Source organism: Bos javanicus, chromosome 5 (assembly GCF_032452875.1).
Source record: "Bos javanicus breed banteng chromosome 5, ARS-OSU_banteng_1.0, whole genome shotgun sequence".
Classification (NCBI taxonomy): domain Eukaryota; kingdom Metazoa; phylum Chordata; class Mammalia; order Artiodactyla; family Bovidae; genus Bos; species Bos javanicus.
Genome location: NC_083872.1, coordinates 37,139,555 through 37,154,714, shown reverse-complemented (window position 1 = coordinate 37,154,714; position 15,160 = coordinate 37,139,555). Strand labels below are relative to the sequence as shown.

Sequence of the window (15,160 nt, the reverse complement as noted above, 5' to 3'; positions counted from 1 at the left end):
TTGCTCATTTAATTCTCACAGCATTTATGTTACATAATAGGCATTATTACCCACATTTACCAGGGAAAGTTGCTGAGGCTCAGTGAGTCTGTTAACTTGTAAAAGGTCACATTTCCAGGAGGTGGCAGAGCTGTACTTTAAACTTAGGACTTTGAGCCCAGATATCTTTGTACTTACTGTACCATAGATGCCTGCAGTTTTGTTATACTTAAGCTTTATTTAGTCTTATTACTCTTAAGTAGATAAAGAAACTCAGTTCAGTTCAGTCACTCAGTCGTGTGAAACTGTTTCACATAATTTTTAATGATAGTGCAAACAAGATTTCAAGAAGTGTGTTGAAATGTGTACAATAACCCTTTCAAGAATTTTCAAACACATTCAAAGCACTGACTTACAGATATCTGATTTTCAATTACATCTAATTTATACATTTTTGATCTTTAATAGTATCTGGTTATTTATAACCTAATTTGAGAAGACTCTTGAGAGTCCCTTGGACTGCAAGGAGATCCAACCAGTCCATTCTAAAGGAGATCAGAATCAACCAAACTATTATATGTGAATTATTGATCTTTAATTTTAAGATCAAAATTATGTTGATTAATATTGACTGAAAGGGAACTGTTTACAGAAAATTATAAACAGTTATAATAAACATATATAAAGATTTAGAAACATACATATCACATTGCAATAATGTATCAGATCAGATCAGTCGCTCAGTCATGTCCGACTCTTTGCAACCCCATGAATTGCAGCACGCCAGGCCTCCCTGTCCATCACCAACTCCCAGAGTTCACTCAGACTCACATCCATCGAGTCAGTGATGCCATCCAGCCATCTCATCCTCTGTCGTCCTCTTCTCCTCCTGCCCCCAATCCCTCCCAGCATCACAGTCTTTTCCAACGAGTCAACTCTTCGCATGAGGTGGCCAAAGTACTGGAGTTTCAGCGTTAGCATCATTCCTTCCAAAGAAATCCCAGGGCTGATCTCCTTCAGAATGGACTGGTTGGATCTCCTTGCAGTCCAAGGGACTCTCAAGAGTCTTCTCCAACACCACAGTTCAAAAGCATCAATTCTTCGGCGCTCAGCCTTCTTCACAGTCCAACTCTATTGCATATAGTTATTTCTTTCTCTTTTTTCTTTTAAAGCTCTAAATTGAATAACATAACCTTCAGGTAAATATGTGTATATATCGTAATAATTTTGAATGGAAAATTATTTGCCACAGGTGTCAACATGAAAACTTAGTAGAATTACTTGGTTTCTCAAGTGATGGAGATGACCTCTGCTTAGTATATGTTTACATGCCCAATGGTTCATTGCTGGACAGACTGTCTTGCTTGGTAAGATGTTTTTTAATTAGGTTGTTTGGCTTCCTGTTTCTGTGTTGGATTCTAATATTTTCTCTGTGACAGAATCTTTTAAACCTATTTAAATCTTTTAAAATCTATTAATATCTTTCCTAGTTTGTGAAAACTATACAGTTGTTATTTAAACAATTGGAATTCCCTTTCTATCAGGTGATAATCTAAAATGTAAAATTATCAGTCAAGGCTGGACTTTGAAGATGCTCTCATATATTTTTATTGTTTGATAAGAAATGCTAACTTCCATTTGATCTTATTTAGCTATTATTGTTTAACAACTTAAAAAATGGTAGTTCTAAATTCTTAGCAATGTAATAATATGGTCAGTAGCTGCTTAGAAGAAGTGTTCTGTTATATATTTTCTATAGATCTTTTTAATTCTCCTCTTTTATTTTTAATTGGTTTGTTTCTTACTTCGTAAGGATGGTACTCCCCCACTCTCTTGGAACATGAGATGCAAGATTGCCCAGGGTGCAGCTAATGGCCTCAGTTATTTACATGAAAACCATCATATTCATAGAGATATTAAAAGGTAAATGCTGCCTTTAAAAAGCTTTTGGAGAACTGTCTTTAAAGAATAATTTTCTCTCACTGTTCCTATTCACTAGTGACATGAACTTCTTAACTTGAAACATGCCATGAAAGCTCATCTCACTAAGGACGTCTATAATCTCCCTTATTTCAAACCCAGTGACCTATTTCTAGTACTCATCCTAAGTAACCTGTGTTTTTCTTTTGTTTGTTTTTCACAGTATGTTATTCTGTTCTTCTTGTCAGAATTATTTTCTTATTTTCTGGATCATCACTCTTTTTTGAATCACTTCCATTCTTCATGAGTACATTTCAGTTATCTTCCTTGTTATGTATTTATTTAGTTAACAAATATTAATTGAGCATCCACTGTACGACAGGTACTGTAGATGGTATATTTAGCAACAGTAGCATTTGTAGCATCTGTCAGCAACCAGATAATCACAAAATAATAGTAGAACTTTAGTGTATAGTCTATACAATTAGTATTAAAAAAGGTTCCCTGAGAAAATTATACTTAAGCAGAGATCCAAAGAATGAACAAAACATGAGTGAGCACAATTTGAGGACATCTATAGAATATGGAGAAGGCAGTGGCACCCCACTTCAGTACTCTTGCCTGGAAAATCCCATGGATGGAAGAGCCTGGTAGGCTGCAGTCATGCGATCACTAAGAGTCGGACACGACTGAGTGACTTCATTCTCACTTTTCACTTTCATGCATTGGGGAAGGAAATGGCAACCCACTCCAGTGTTCTTGCCTGGAGAATCCCAGGGACAGGGGAGCCTCGTGGGCTCCTGACTTTGGGGTCACACAAAGTTGGACACGACTGAAGTGACTTAGCAGCAGCATAGAATATGAAAAAGAGTATTCTGGGTATAAGGAAGCACATTTGTGAGACCAGTGTTCAGATGAACATGATGGATTACAGGAGGTGAAATAAATGACTGAAGTGCAGAAATTGAAGGAGTGATTGATAGATAAGATAAAATTATAAGGTAGGCAGAGAGCTAAGCCCTGTGTAGGACGTAATAGACCAAGATAAGAGCTTTAATTTTATCATAAGTATAATCAAATGCCATTGAATAATTATAAGGAGGAATGTGGCATCATAGTTAAGTTTTGAGAAGATCACTTTGATGAGTATAGAGACTCATTTGTAAGAAAGGGTAGCTTGGAGCCTGTCATAGAAGATTTGGTGGTAACAGTTTATATGAAGAAATGTGAACAGATTCTTGCTTACTCTTGGCTGCAGCATGGTGGGTGGCATTCAGGGAGAGGAACATGTCAGGAAGGACAGCAGGATTTATGGCTTCCAGAACAGCATTCTGGAATGATTGTGGCATGATTCATTTACAGAGAAAGCACTGAAAGAGGACAAGATTGGGAGTGGAAAATGTGAGTTCTTTTTTGTACATGTTGTGTTAGAGGTTCCTTTAAGATACAGAAGTGAGTAGAGATGTTAATCAGTGTGACATACATGTTGGAAGATATCAATTTCTGTGTTACTTATGTTACTTAGGTTGAAGAGCTAGCATATAGTTACCTTAACTTTAAGAAAGATAGATTAGGAAAAGGTTACAAGATTTAGCTCTGAGGAACTTTAAGACTTAATGGCCAAGTAGAACAAAATGAGTCTAAAAAGGAATCCAAGAAAGTATGCATGGAAGCTGAAAACCAGGAGAGTGTGGTATCCCTGAGAACAAGGAAAGAGAGTTAGTTGCCTGAGAAGGATTAGTCCAAATTTCCAGTTGCTTTTTGGAAGTCAGAATGAAGACTGAAAAATGACACATTTTAAAACACTTTTAATGAGGCATTTGATTAGTGCCATGATGGTCAATAGTGACTTTTGGGAAATCTATTTCCATGTAGTAATTGGGTCAGAATTCAGGTGGTAGTTTCATGAAAAGATGGGCTCGATAAAGGATAGAAATGGTATGGACCTAATAGAAGCAGAAGATATTAAGAAGAGGTGGCAAGAATACACAGAAGAAATGTACAAAAAAGAGCTTCACAACCCAGATAATCATGATGGTATGATCACTAACGTAGAGCCAGACATCCTGGAACGTGAAGTCAAGTGGGCCTTAGAAAGCATCACTACGAACAAAGCTAGTAGAGGTGATGGAATTCCAGTTGAGCTATTTCAAATCCTGAAAGATGATGCTGCGAAAGTACTGCACTCAATATGCCAGCAAATTTGGAAAACTCAGCAGTGGCCACAGGACTGGAAAACGTCAGTTTTCATTCCAGTCCCAAAGTAAGGCAATTCCAAAGAATGCTCAAACTACTGCACAATTCCACTCATCTCACATGCTAGTAAAGTAATGCTCAAAATTCTCCAAGCCAGGCTTCAGCAATACGTGAACCGCAAAATTTCAGATGTTCAAGCTGGTTTTAGAAAAGGCAGAGGAACCAGAGATCAAATTGCCAGTATCTGTTGGATCATTGAAAAAGCAAGAGAGTTCCAGAAAAACATCTATTTCTGCTTTATTGAATATGCCAAAGCCTTTGACTGTGTGGATCACAATAAACTGTGGAAAATTCTGAAAGAGATGGGAATACCAGACCACCTGACCTGCCTCTTGAGAAACCTATATGCAGGTCAGGAAGCAACAGTTATGGGGCAACAGTTAGAACTGGACATGGAACAAAAGACTGGTTCCAAATAGGAAAAGGAGTATGTCAAGGCTGTATATTGTCACCCTGCTTATTTAACTTGTATGCAGAGTACATCATGAGAAACGCTGGGCTGGATGAAGCACAAGCTGGAATGAAGATTGCTGGGAGAAATATCAATAACCTCAGCTATGCAGATGACACCACCCTTATGGCAGAACCTGAAGAGGAACTAAAAAGCCTCTTGATGAAAGTGAAAGAGGAGAGTGAAAAAGTTGAATTAAAGCTCAACGTTCAGAAAGCTAAGATCATGGCATCTGGTTTCATCACTTCATGGGAAATAGATGGGGAAACAGTGGAAACAGTGTCAGACTTTTTTTGGGGGTACTCCAAAATCACTGCAGATGGTGACTGCAGCCATGAAATTAAAAGATGCTTGCTCCTTGGAAGGAAAGTTATGACCAACCTAGACAGCATATTGAAAAGCAGAGATATTACTTTGCCAACAAAGGTCCCTCTAGTCAAGGCTATGGTTTTTCCAGTGGTCATGTATGGATATGAGAGTTGGACTGTGAAGAAAGCTGAGCACCGAAGAATTGATGCTTTTGAACTGTGGTGCTGGAGAAGACTCGAGAGTCCCTTGGACTGCAAGGAGGTCCAACCAGTCCATCCTAAAGGAGATCAGTCCTGGATGTTCATCGGAAGGACTGATGCTACATTGAAACTCTAACACGTTGGCCACCTCATGCAAAGAGTCGACTCATTGGAAAAGACCCTGATGCTGGGAGGGATTGGGGGCAGGAGGAGAAGGGGATGGCAGAGGATGAGATGGCTGGATGGTATCACCGACTTGATGGATGTTGAGTTTGAGTGAACTCCGGGAGTTGGTAATTGACAGGGAGGCCTGGCGTGCTGCGATTAATGGGGTGGCAAAGATTGGACATGACTGAGTGACTGAACTGAACTGAACTAAGGAGAGTGAAATATGAGTATAGACAAGTCTGATGAGACACTTTTATTTAGCCCATGAAGGGGGATAGCTGGAAATCAATGTGTTATTCAGCAAAAAAATTTTTTTTTTAAATGGCAGAGACCAAAGCATGCTTTTATGCCTGTGGGAAGAGGGATGTGATAGAACAGAAGAGAGAAGTGAGATAGTTTATAGAACAAGGTTCCTGAGAATGTAGAAAGGAGTCCCATAGAGGGATTGGCCTTAGAAAAGAGAAGATACACCATCTCCCATCCCTTATTCGGTGTATTCTAACTGATGTGTATTCTAATTGATTGATACCTCATTGTCTTTTCTGTTAATCCTGCATATTCTTACTGAGGGATATGTTGACTTCAACTGCTACCTCCGTATGGGTGACTCAAATCTATATCATTAGCCTCCAGTCCTATATTTTCAGTGTGTGCAGGCCAAATCACCCTACCACAGTGTTCCATAGCAGTTCCTAAGTCAACATGTTAGAAGTCAAATTCATTTCTCTTCCAACCCAAATTCTTCTCTCTGTGTTTCTTTCCTAATCAAGTGAAGTTGGTATTCATCCTATCTTCTAAGCTAAAGACTTCCTCATTCCCCATACCATACAAATTACAAGGTTCTGTTGAGTGTACCTCAGAATTTGCACCTCCTTTTCTCCCCAGCCTTTATTTACACTTTCACTGTCTCTTATTTGCTTTTTTACAAACTCTCCTGGTCATCCTTTAATTGGTGTGTGCCAGTTCTTAGCTATGCTCTAATATACTGTCAGGTTGTGGTTCTGAAACTCAAGTTTGATAACATCATTCCCCACTATGAAACATTTAGCTGGCATTCTGTTGATTCCAGGATAAAGTTCAAGTTCTCCTCACATTCCATTGACACCAGTTCTTCAAATTGAGCATGTTTTTTGTTTTCATCACTGTGTCCATTCTGTTCCATTTGCCTCAAATGCCTTTCTTTCCCTCAGTAACCTCAACTTGTAATAACCCTTCAAGACTACACACACTTTTCACCTTCTCCTTGAAGTTTTCTTCAGTTCTTCTGCACACACAGTTGTTCTCTCAGCATTTTGTACCTAATATCACCATTAGGAATTTAAAAAAATTATTTCTATACCTTTGTCACAGACAAGATTCTGAGATTGTCCCCATGCCCAGCACTGAGCTTAAATACTGTAACACGTTGCGGGTCTTCAATAAAGTTTTGTTGAATGAAAGTCTGATTGTATGAGCAAATGCATAAAATAAATGAATTAAGATCTTTTAGCCATATTCTTTCCTCTTCAAAAGATTTCAGAGAGAGTACTCCCTAAGAAATGATACAGTTGAGATACTCTGGTTGGAAGTTTGTTTTTAAATGAATTGAGAAATTTTAGGGGAGGAATTAAGAAGGGTGCTTTAGCATACTTTGAGGAAAGTTGCCCTATAATAAATTATTTGTGAAATAATAAAAATATCACTAATGTGAAGAGTTTTACTTCACATTTTTTTTTTCAAATTTTCCTTACAGAAACAAAAAAGAAGACAGTTTTATTATTCTTTAGCTATAATCCTTAATCTAGATTTATTTACATAAATTCAACCTTTTATGATGTGTATTATAAAATAGAATACTCTGTAAATACATACAGTGTTATACCTTCCTAAGGAACTATTTGATTTGTTGAAAAAGAAAAACTGTTTTTTAGTGCAAATATCTTATTAGATGAAGACTTTACAGCCAAAATATCTGACTTTGGGCTTGCACGGGCTTCTGAGAAGTTTGCCCAGACAGTCATGACTAGCAGAATTGTGGGAACAACAGCTTATATGGCACCTGAAGCTTTGCGAGGAGAAATTACACCCAAATCTGACATCTACAGCTTTGGTGTGGTAAGTTTCATACGTATGTATTTATGTATACATGTAATAGGCTTCCCTGGTGGTGCTAGTGGTAAAGAACCTGCCTGTCAGTGCAGGAGGTATGAGATATGGGTTTGATCCCTGGGTCAGGAAGATTCCCTGGAGGAGGGCATGGCAACCCACTCCAGTGTTCTTGCCTGGAGAAGCCCATGGACAGAGGAGCCTGGTGGGCTACAGTCCATGGGGTCGCAAAGAGTTGGACACAACTGAAGCAACTTAGCATGCATGCACACATACTTGTAATATATTATATTTTACTATATATATAATTAGTAACAATAATCATTCTGGCTGTACTTGTGAAATTGAAATAGAATATTTTGAATACACCTATGTTGCTTAGCTCTCATATGTAAAGATGTAAATTGCTCACTTTAACCTCTAGTTAAATGAGAAAGTAATAAAAACTTCTCTGAATTTGTAAGGCTTTTAAATTGATTTCTGAAATTACTGTAAGAAATAATATTTTTGCCACATGAATTAGCATGAAACTTAGTATATAAATTGTGTCCTACAGTATGCATGTTCGTGTCATATGTTAAAGAGGAAATGTTTTGAAGGAAATATGTTGTGGCATTTTCTGATCTACCAGTTTGATAATAACCTTTTATGATGGTGTAAGGAGTGGGGTGGGAGTGGTTGGAGAATTGGAAAATCCTTTGTCTTTTACACTCATATGTGTTTCTTTTATGGATGTCTACTGTCATAACACTGTGAAGTTAAGGCACAAGTTTGTAGGATATGCCTGAGGTTTAGAAAATAGTATTCTCCTAAAAGCCAGAGAAAATCATTCTTGTGAAATATCTTCTGCAAGACAGGAAAAAGAGTATGTCCAGAACACATATTTTGGGGGGCTGATTGTTTAGTAAGTTGCCAGTATTAAAGAACTGCGTAGGAGATGGATGAGTTCTGAGGTGTCAGGGAAGAAAGGGTGGTAAGAAATGACCACAGCTTGTGTTCTTTCCACTTTCATGCCTAAAAGGCATGCAGTGTGTGGAGATGGTTCATTCGATTTCATAATCAAGAGCCATGTTCCTTCCAGTTTCTATATGTTGTCTTGAGTCATATTTATGGGTTTTACTTTCTTCTTAGGTTTTGCTAGAAATAATAACTGGACTTCCAGCTGTGGATGAACACCGTGAACCTCAGTTATTGGTAATTGAAAGATTTCATTTTTCTAGTTCTTTTCTCTTTCATTTATAATCTAAATTTATGTGGGTAAATTTGGCATCTGGAAATGTCATTTTCTATTGGCAATCTTTCTGTTGGCAATTACATAATGGCATATGGAAAAAGCATCAATTATTTTTCATCTGAGCTCTGCCATGAAATATTTGTGAAGCTTGGAGAAGACACGGATATAGTCTATGGTCTAGTTTCTTTGTAGCTAAAATCACAATGGAGCGTATGATTTCTGAGATCTCCTCTAGTGTATTTTTATTTTGTTACTTTCATGTGATTACTAATACCATTTTCAGAGGAAAAATAACATTCTTCATTAGAAACTTCTGTCAGACTAGAATTGCTAATAAAATTCTTTCTCCATTTGTATTGTGGAATATTATTTAATAAAGTTATTATAGAAAATTTTACCTGTGTATTATATAGGGATTCATTGACAATTATATAAATAGACTAACTGAATGCTAAAACTACAGGAAAGTTATGCCATGCCTTGTTTTCCTGTATTCTAAATTTTAAGAACTTACAGGGTCTTATAAAGTTAAAAACTTACATAAATACCACCACATATGTTTTTCATAAAATTATTCAAATACCTCATCTAAGTTCAGTTGCTCAGTCATTTCCAAATGCTTGCAACCCCATGGACTGCAGCACTCCAGGCTTCCCTGTCAATCACCAACTCCCAGAGCCTACTCAAACTCATGTCCATCACGTCGGTGATGCCATCCAACCATCTCATCCTCTGTCATCCGCTTCTCCTCCTGCCTTCAACCTTTCCCAGCATCAGGTTCTTTTCCAATGAGTCAGTTTTTCACATCAGGTGGCCAAAATATTGGAGGTGAAGCTTCAGCATCAGTCCTTCCAATGTGTATTCAGGACTGATCTCCTTCAGGATGGACTGGTTGGATCTCCTTGCAGTCCAAGGGACTCTCAAGAGTCTTCTCCAGCACCACAGTTCAAAAGCATCAATTCTTCAGCACTAAGCTTTCTTTCTAGTCCAACTCTCACATCCATACATGACTACTGGGCAAACCATAGCTTTGACTAGATGGACCTTTGTTGGCAAAGTAATGTCTCTGCTTTTTAATATGCTGTCTAGGTTGGCCATAACTTTTCTTCCAAGGAGCAAGCATGAAACTTTTAATTTCATGGCTGCAGTCACCATCTGCAGTGATTTGGTGCCCAAGAAAATAAAGTCTCTCACTGTTTCCATTGTTTCCCCATTTATTTGCTATGAAGTGATGGGACCGGATGCCATGATCTTAGTTTTCTGAATGTTGAGCTTTCAGCCAACTTTTTCACTCTCCTTTTTCACTTACATCAAGAGGCTGTTTAGTTCTTTGTCACTTTCTGCCAAAAGCTTTAGTGTAATCAATAAAGCAATAGTAGATATCTTTCTGGAACTCTCTCGCTTTTTCAGTGATCCAGCGGATGTTGGCATTTTGATTTCTAGTTCCTCTGCCTTTTCTAAAACCAGCTTGAACATCTGGAATTTCACAGTTCACGTTCTATTGAAGCCTGGCTTGGAGAATTTTGAGCATTACTTTACTAGCGTGTGAGATGAGTGCAATTGTGTGGTAGTTTGAGCATTCGTTGGCATTGCCTTTCTTTGGGATTGGAATGAAAACTGACCTTTTCCAGTCCTGTGGCCACTGCTGAGTTTTTCAGATTTTCTGGCATATTGAGTGCAGCACTTTCATAGCATCATCTTTTAGGGTTTGAAATAGCTCAACTGCAATTCCATCACCTCCAGTAGCTTTGTTCATAGTGATACTTCCTAAGGCCCACTTGACTTCACATTCCAGAATGTCTGGCTCTAGGTGAGTGATCACACCATCATGGTTATGTGGGTCATGAAGTTCTTTTTTGTATAGTTCTGTGTATTCTTGCCACCTTTTCTTAATATCTTCTCCTTCTGTTAGGTCCATACCATTCCTGTCCTTAATTGTGCCCATCTTTGCATGAAATGTTCCCTTGGTATCTCTGATTTTCTTGAAAAGATCTCTAGTCTTCCCCATTCAATTGTTTTCCTCTATTTCTTTGCATTGATCACTGAGGAAGGCTTTCTTATCTCTCCTTGCTATTCTTTGGAACTCTGCATTGAAATGGGTATATCTTTCCTTTTCTCCTTTGCCTTTAGCTTCTCTTCTTTTCTCAGCTATTTGTAAGACCTACACTGACTTTATTCTAATTTCTGTGTTCTAATGGGACAAACCACCTTGACAAATTCAGACATGTGTATACCAGATTATTTCCCTAGAACAAAGATTAGAAGGTCAAAAGGTATAATATATTTTCTCAAAGGCTCATGCCATATTTTTAAGAAAAACCCTATATTATACTATTGCTACAGATGTCCATTATATAAGTATATATTATAAAGCTTGCCATGGGTTCTTGGAAATGTATAATGAATATTGAAAAGTGAAAGTGAACATCATTCAGTCATGTCCAACTCTGCAACCCCATGAAGTATATGGTCCATGGAATTCTCCGGGCCAGAATAATGGAGTGGGCAGCCTTTTCTTTCTCCAGGGGATCGTCCAAATCCAGGGATCGAACTCAGGTCTACCACAGTGCAAGCAGATTCTTTACCAGCTGAGCCAAAGGGAAGCCTAAGAATACAGGAATGGGTAGCCTGTCCCTTCTCCAGTGAATCTTCCCAACCCAGGAATCGAACTGTGGTCTCCTGCGTTGCAGGCAGATTCTTTACCAACTGAATACTACATGGTATCTAACATTTTACAGTAAAGTATATACATAAAGCCTCCAATTATTATGAAAAGTTAATATTTTCATAATATTTTATACAGTGTGAATGCATGCTCAGTCATATCTAACTCTTTGCAACGCCATGGACTGTAACCCACCAGGCTTCTCTGTAGCACATAGTGAAATTTTGTCTTTATCAACGAAATAAATCTTCTGTTCCATTGGTTATTGGAGGTCAGGAAAGAACCCTGGGCTGGAGTTACAGTTTTTGAGCCATTCATGTACAGGCATACTAAAGCTTTGGATGTTGGTTGTATTTTACAGAGAAAGTGTATAGATTAAAAATATAGGAGGGAAAAAGATTACTACCACAAAAATAGGACTTTCAGTGACAGATTTACTCTCTCATAGTTCTGGAAACCAAAAGTTGAAATCAAAGTTTTGTCCAGGCACCATTCCCTCTGGATACTCCAGGGGAGAGTCTTCCCTTGCCTCTTCCAGCTGCCAGTGGCTGTTGACATTCCTTGACTTGTAGCCACATCCCTCTACTGTCTGCCCCTGTGATCACATTGTCTTCCCCTCTGTGTGTGTGTGTGTATGTGTTTGTGTTTCTTTCTTATACAGATGTTTATCATTGGATTTAAGGCCTACCTGGGTAATCCAGGATGCTGCTGCTGCTGCTAAGTCGCTTCAGTCGTGTCCGACTCTGTGCGACCCCATAGACGGCAGCCTAACCAGGCTCCCCCGTCCCTGGGATTCTCCAGGCAAGAACACTGGAGTGGGTTGCCATGTCCTTCTCCAATGCATGAAAGTGAAAAGTGAAAGTGAAAGTGAATCCACTTAGTCGTGTCCGACTCTTAGCGACCCCATGGACTGCGGCCTACCAGGCTCCTCCTTCCATGGGATTTTCCAGGCAAGAGTACTGGAGTGGGGTGCCATTGCCTTCTCCGATGATGATCTCGTCTCAAATTGCTTAACATAATTACATCTGCAAAGACCTTTTTCTCCAAATACAGTTATAGTCACAGGTTCTGGGGATCAGGATTTGGACGTTTCTTTTGGGGGACCACTGCTCAACCACTACAGCATTCTCGTTCTCCACCTCTCTCCGTATTCGTTACCTTTTCATCGTGGCCTTGCCCCCTTTTTCCTCCTCCCTCTTTCTCTTGATTCAACAGTGTGAGTACCCATAGAGCAGTGTGCTTGTGCAGAGAGGAAGATCTGCATTCAGAGTTGGAATTGCATCATTGGAAGCACAGCAGAGGAGTAGACCTCACTGTGCTGGAAGCCTAGTAAGGGCTGCTAATGAGCATGTGAGAGGAATACACATAAACACAAAAATCCGAAGGCAAATGGCTAAACGTTTCTAGGAAGGAGATATGTATGTATGTATTAATATAAGTAAGTAAATAAATAGAGTTTGTCCTAGATGTCCTTAATTCTTAATAAGGTTACAACAGCAGATAGTAAATATGAGTAAATGTTATTATAATGTAGATTAAATAATTTAAATGTATTATTTTATAACATAGTAATATTTAGTTATACATATAATCTGTATTTATTTATAAATACATTTATGAATTTACCTGATTTGTTTCTCTTTTATTTGAAACTTTTAAAGTTTTAACTTTTGCCTTAAAGCTAGATATTAAAGAAGAAATTGAAGATGAAGAAAAGACAATTGAAGATTATGTTGATAAGAAGATGAATGACATTGATTCCACTTCCATTGAAACTATGTACTCTGTTGCCAGTCAGTGTCTGCATGAAAAGAAAAATAAGAGACCAGACATTAAGAAGGTATTCATTTTTACATGTATTTAAAATGTGAAGGAGGTGGGGTCTGTCATTTTTTCCCACGTGTACATTTCCAATCAATTATTTAATGCGTTTGTTTTCTCTTTCTTTATAAAAGGTTCAACAGCTGCTAGAAGAAATGACAGGTTCTTAAAACTTTACTGGAATAGACTCTTGGATTTTTATATACAGCTATCTAAATCATTTTTTAAACTAAAGGGTTTTTTTGTAAGTATTCTTTATCTTTTATAAGGCAGCATGGTGAAATGCCGTGGTTATTAAAGCTTATGTAGAACTCACAATATAGAGGACAAACAATAGTCGAACCACTGTTGCAGCACTTAACCCAACTTTCTTAGAGTCACTCTAAGTTCTTACAGTAATCCCTGAGATATCTCCTCAGAACCTCAGCAAACACAGGTTGAAAACTCAGAATTAGCTAAACAGAGGACAGGACTATAGGGTGGAAAGACCCTGTGCTGAAGCCTGACTCTACTTCTAATTTTCTGTAAAGATTTGGGAAATGTCTTAGCTGCTTTGAGCTTTGTTTTTTTCACATGTAGTATTGGATTAATATCTACTGTGCCTCTCTAACAGGTAGGCATGATGCAGAGTATGTACAAGCACTTTGTAACTTGTAAAGGGATATAAAATTTAATGTTTATATAAATAATTATAAAATCTTATTATAGTTTTCATTTGTTTATAGGGTCATGTTCACAGTGTGCCATTAGCAATCATTCACCATAAGCCAGTTATGCCCTGATGATACTCCCATGATCATGTGGCCATTATTAGATTATGTTATGTGGCAAATTTGAAGGTGTTTTGAGATGCAGTTAAGGTCCTTCATCTGCTGACTTTGAGTATCAATAAGAAGATGCTGTTTTAGGGGCCTAACCTAATAAGGTAAGCTCTTACAAGAAGTCTGAGCGATCCTCCTGTGGACCTTGAAGTAAGCTACCATGTTATAGGAAGGCCACATTGGCTATAAAATACTGGTAACCTCTAGGAGATGAGAGCTACCTTCCAGCTATCAGTCAGCAAGAAAAATCTGGAACCTTGGTTGTGTAAGACCAAGAAACTCAATTTTCCAAAAACCTGAATTAGCTTAGAAGAGTACTTCAAATTTCAGATAATACCACAACCCCTGCTGACACCTAAATTTCAGCCTTGTGAGACCCTCAGTAGCAAACATGGATTTCTGTGCCTGGACTTGTGACATACAAAATTGTGAGATAATAAATGAGTTGCTATAAGCTACTAAGTCTGTGATATTTTTTTATGCAGCAATAGAAAATGAATATAGATTCCCATGATTCTCCTATGGGGACATTGCACCATGTTCATAGGTTATATCCACAATACCAGGTTATCTGCAATTATTCATTCAATAATCTTGATATCATTAGTTCTTTCATTAACCCTCTCAAGAATGGGCAGAGTGAGCTATAGTAGAAGATGATTGTCCTCTATATTATTTAGACTTTCCTAAATGCTTTTTTGGGAAACAAAGATAGTACACTTTTCAAATCACCTTTATAAACTAAGCATTTAAGCAAAAAGAAATGTTTGCTAGTGGAAAAGGAAAATAAGTAAAATCACTTAATAACAGTCTCACTAGGAACCCACATAATTTGAGGTCCAGTATGGCTTATAACTGAAAATTATGCTGTTTGAAAATATAATGAGAATTTGATTATTTCTTGAAATAAAAAGGTAAACGAGGAGCCAGGTTTCAAATCCAGTCTCATATTTAAGTCTATGCTCTTAACCCCTCAGCATTCTCTCTTTCTCCTCAGTCTTCCTCCACCTCTCAACTAACTTAACTCATGGTTATTGGGATCCCAAAGGAGATCCAACCAGTCCATTCTGAAGGAGATCAGCCCTGGGATTTCTTTGGAAGGAATGATGCTAAAGCTGAAACTCCAGTACTTTGGCCACCTCATGCGAAGAGTTGACTCATTGGAAAGACTCTGATGCTGGGAGGGATTTGGGGGCAGGAGGAGAAGGGAACGACAGAGGATGAGATGGCTGGATGGCATCACTGACTCAA

The 15,160-nt window shown here is 38.1% G+C and overlaps 1 protein-coding gene across 4 annotated transcripts in view; it reads left to right on the top strand.

The window, feature by feature from the left end:
* IRAK4 (interleukin 1 receptor associated kinase 4) overlaps positions 1 to 14,367 on the top strand; it is a 28,618-nt gene extending 14,251 nt beyond the window's left edge. For 3 of the 4 annotated variants that reach the window (XM_061416395.1, XM_061416398.1, XM_061416396.1), the window contains 6 exons: positions 1,232 to 1,346; positions 1,793 to 1,902; positions 7,194 to 7,377; positions 8,500 to 8,562; positions 12,949 to 13,107; positions 13,223 to 14,367. In XM_061416395.1, the coding sequence (XP_061272379.1) occupies positions 1,232 to 1,346; positions 1,793 to 1,902; positions 7,194 to 7,377; positions 8,500 to 8,562; positions 12,949 to 13,107; positions 13,223 to 13,258 (667 nt within the window). In that variant the 3' untranslated portion in view covers positions 13,259 to 14,367. Of the gene's footprint in view, positions 1 to 1,231; positions 1,347 to 1,792; positions 1,903 to 7,193; positions 7,378 to 8,499; positions 8,563 to 11,928; positions 12,004 to 12,948; positions 13,108 to 13,222 lie in introns of those variants that run through there. The other variant, XM_061416397.1, reaches the window with a different exon arrangement.
* Positions 14,368 to 15,160: the final 793 nt, after the last annotated feature.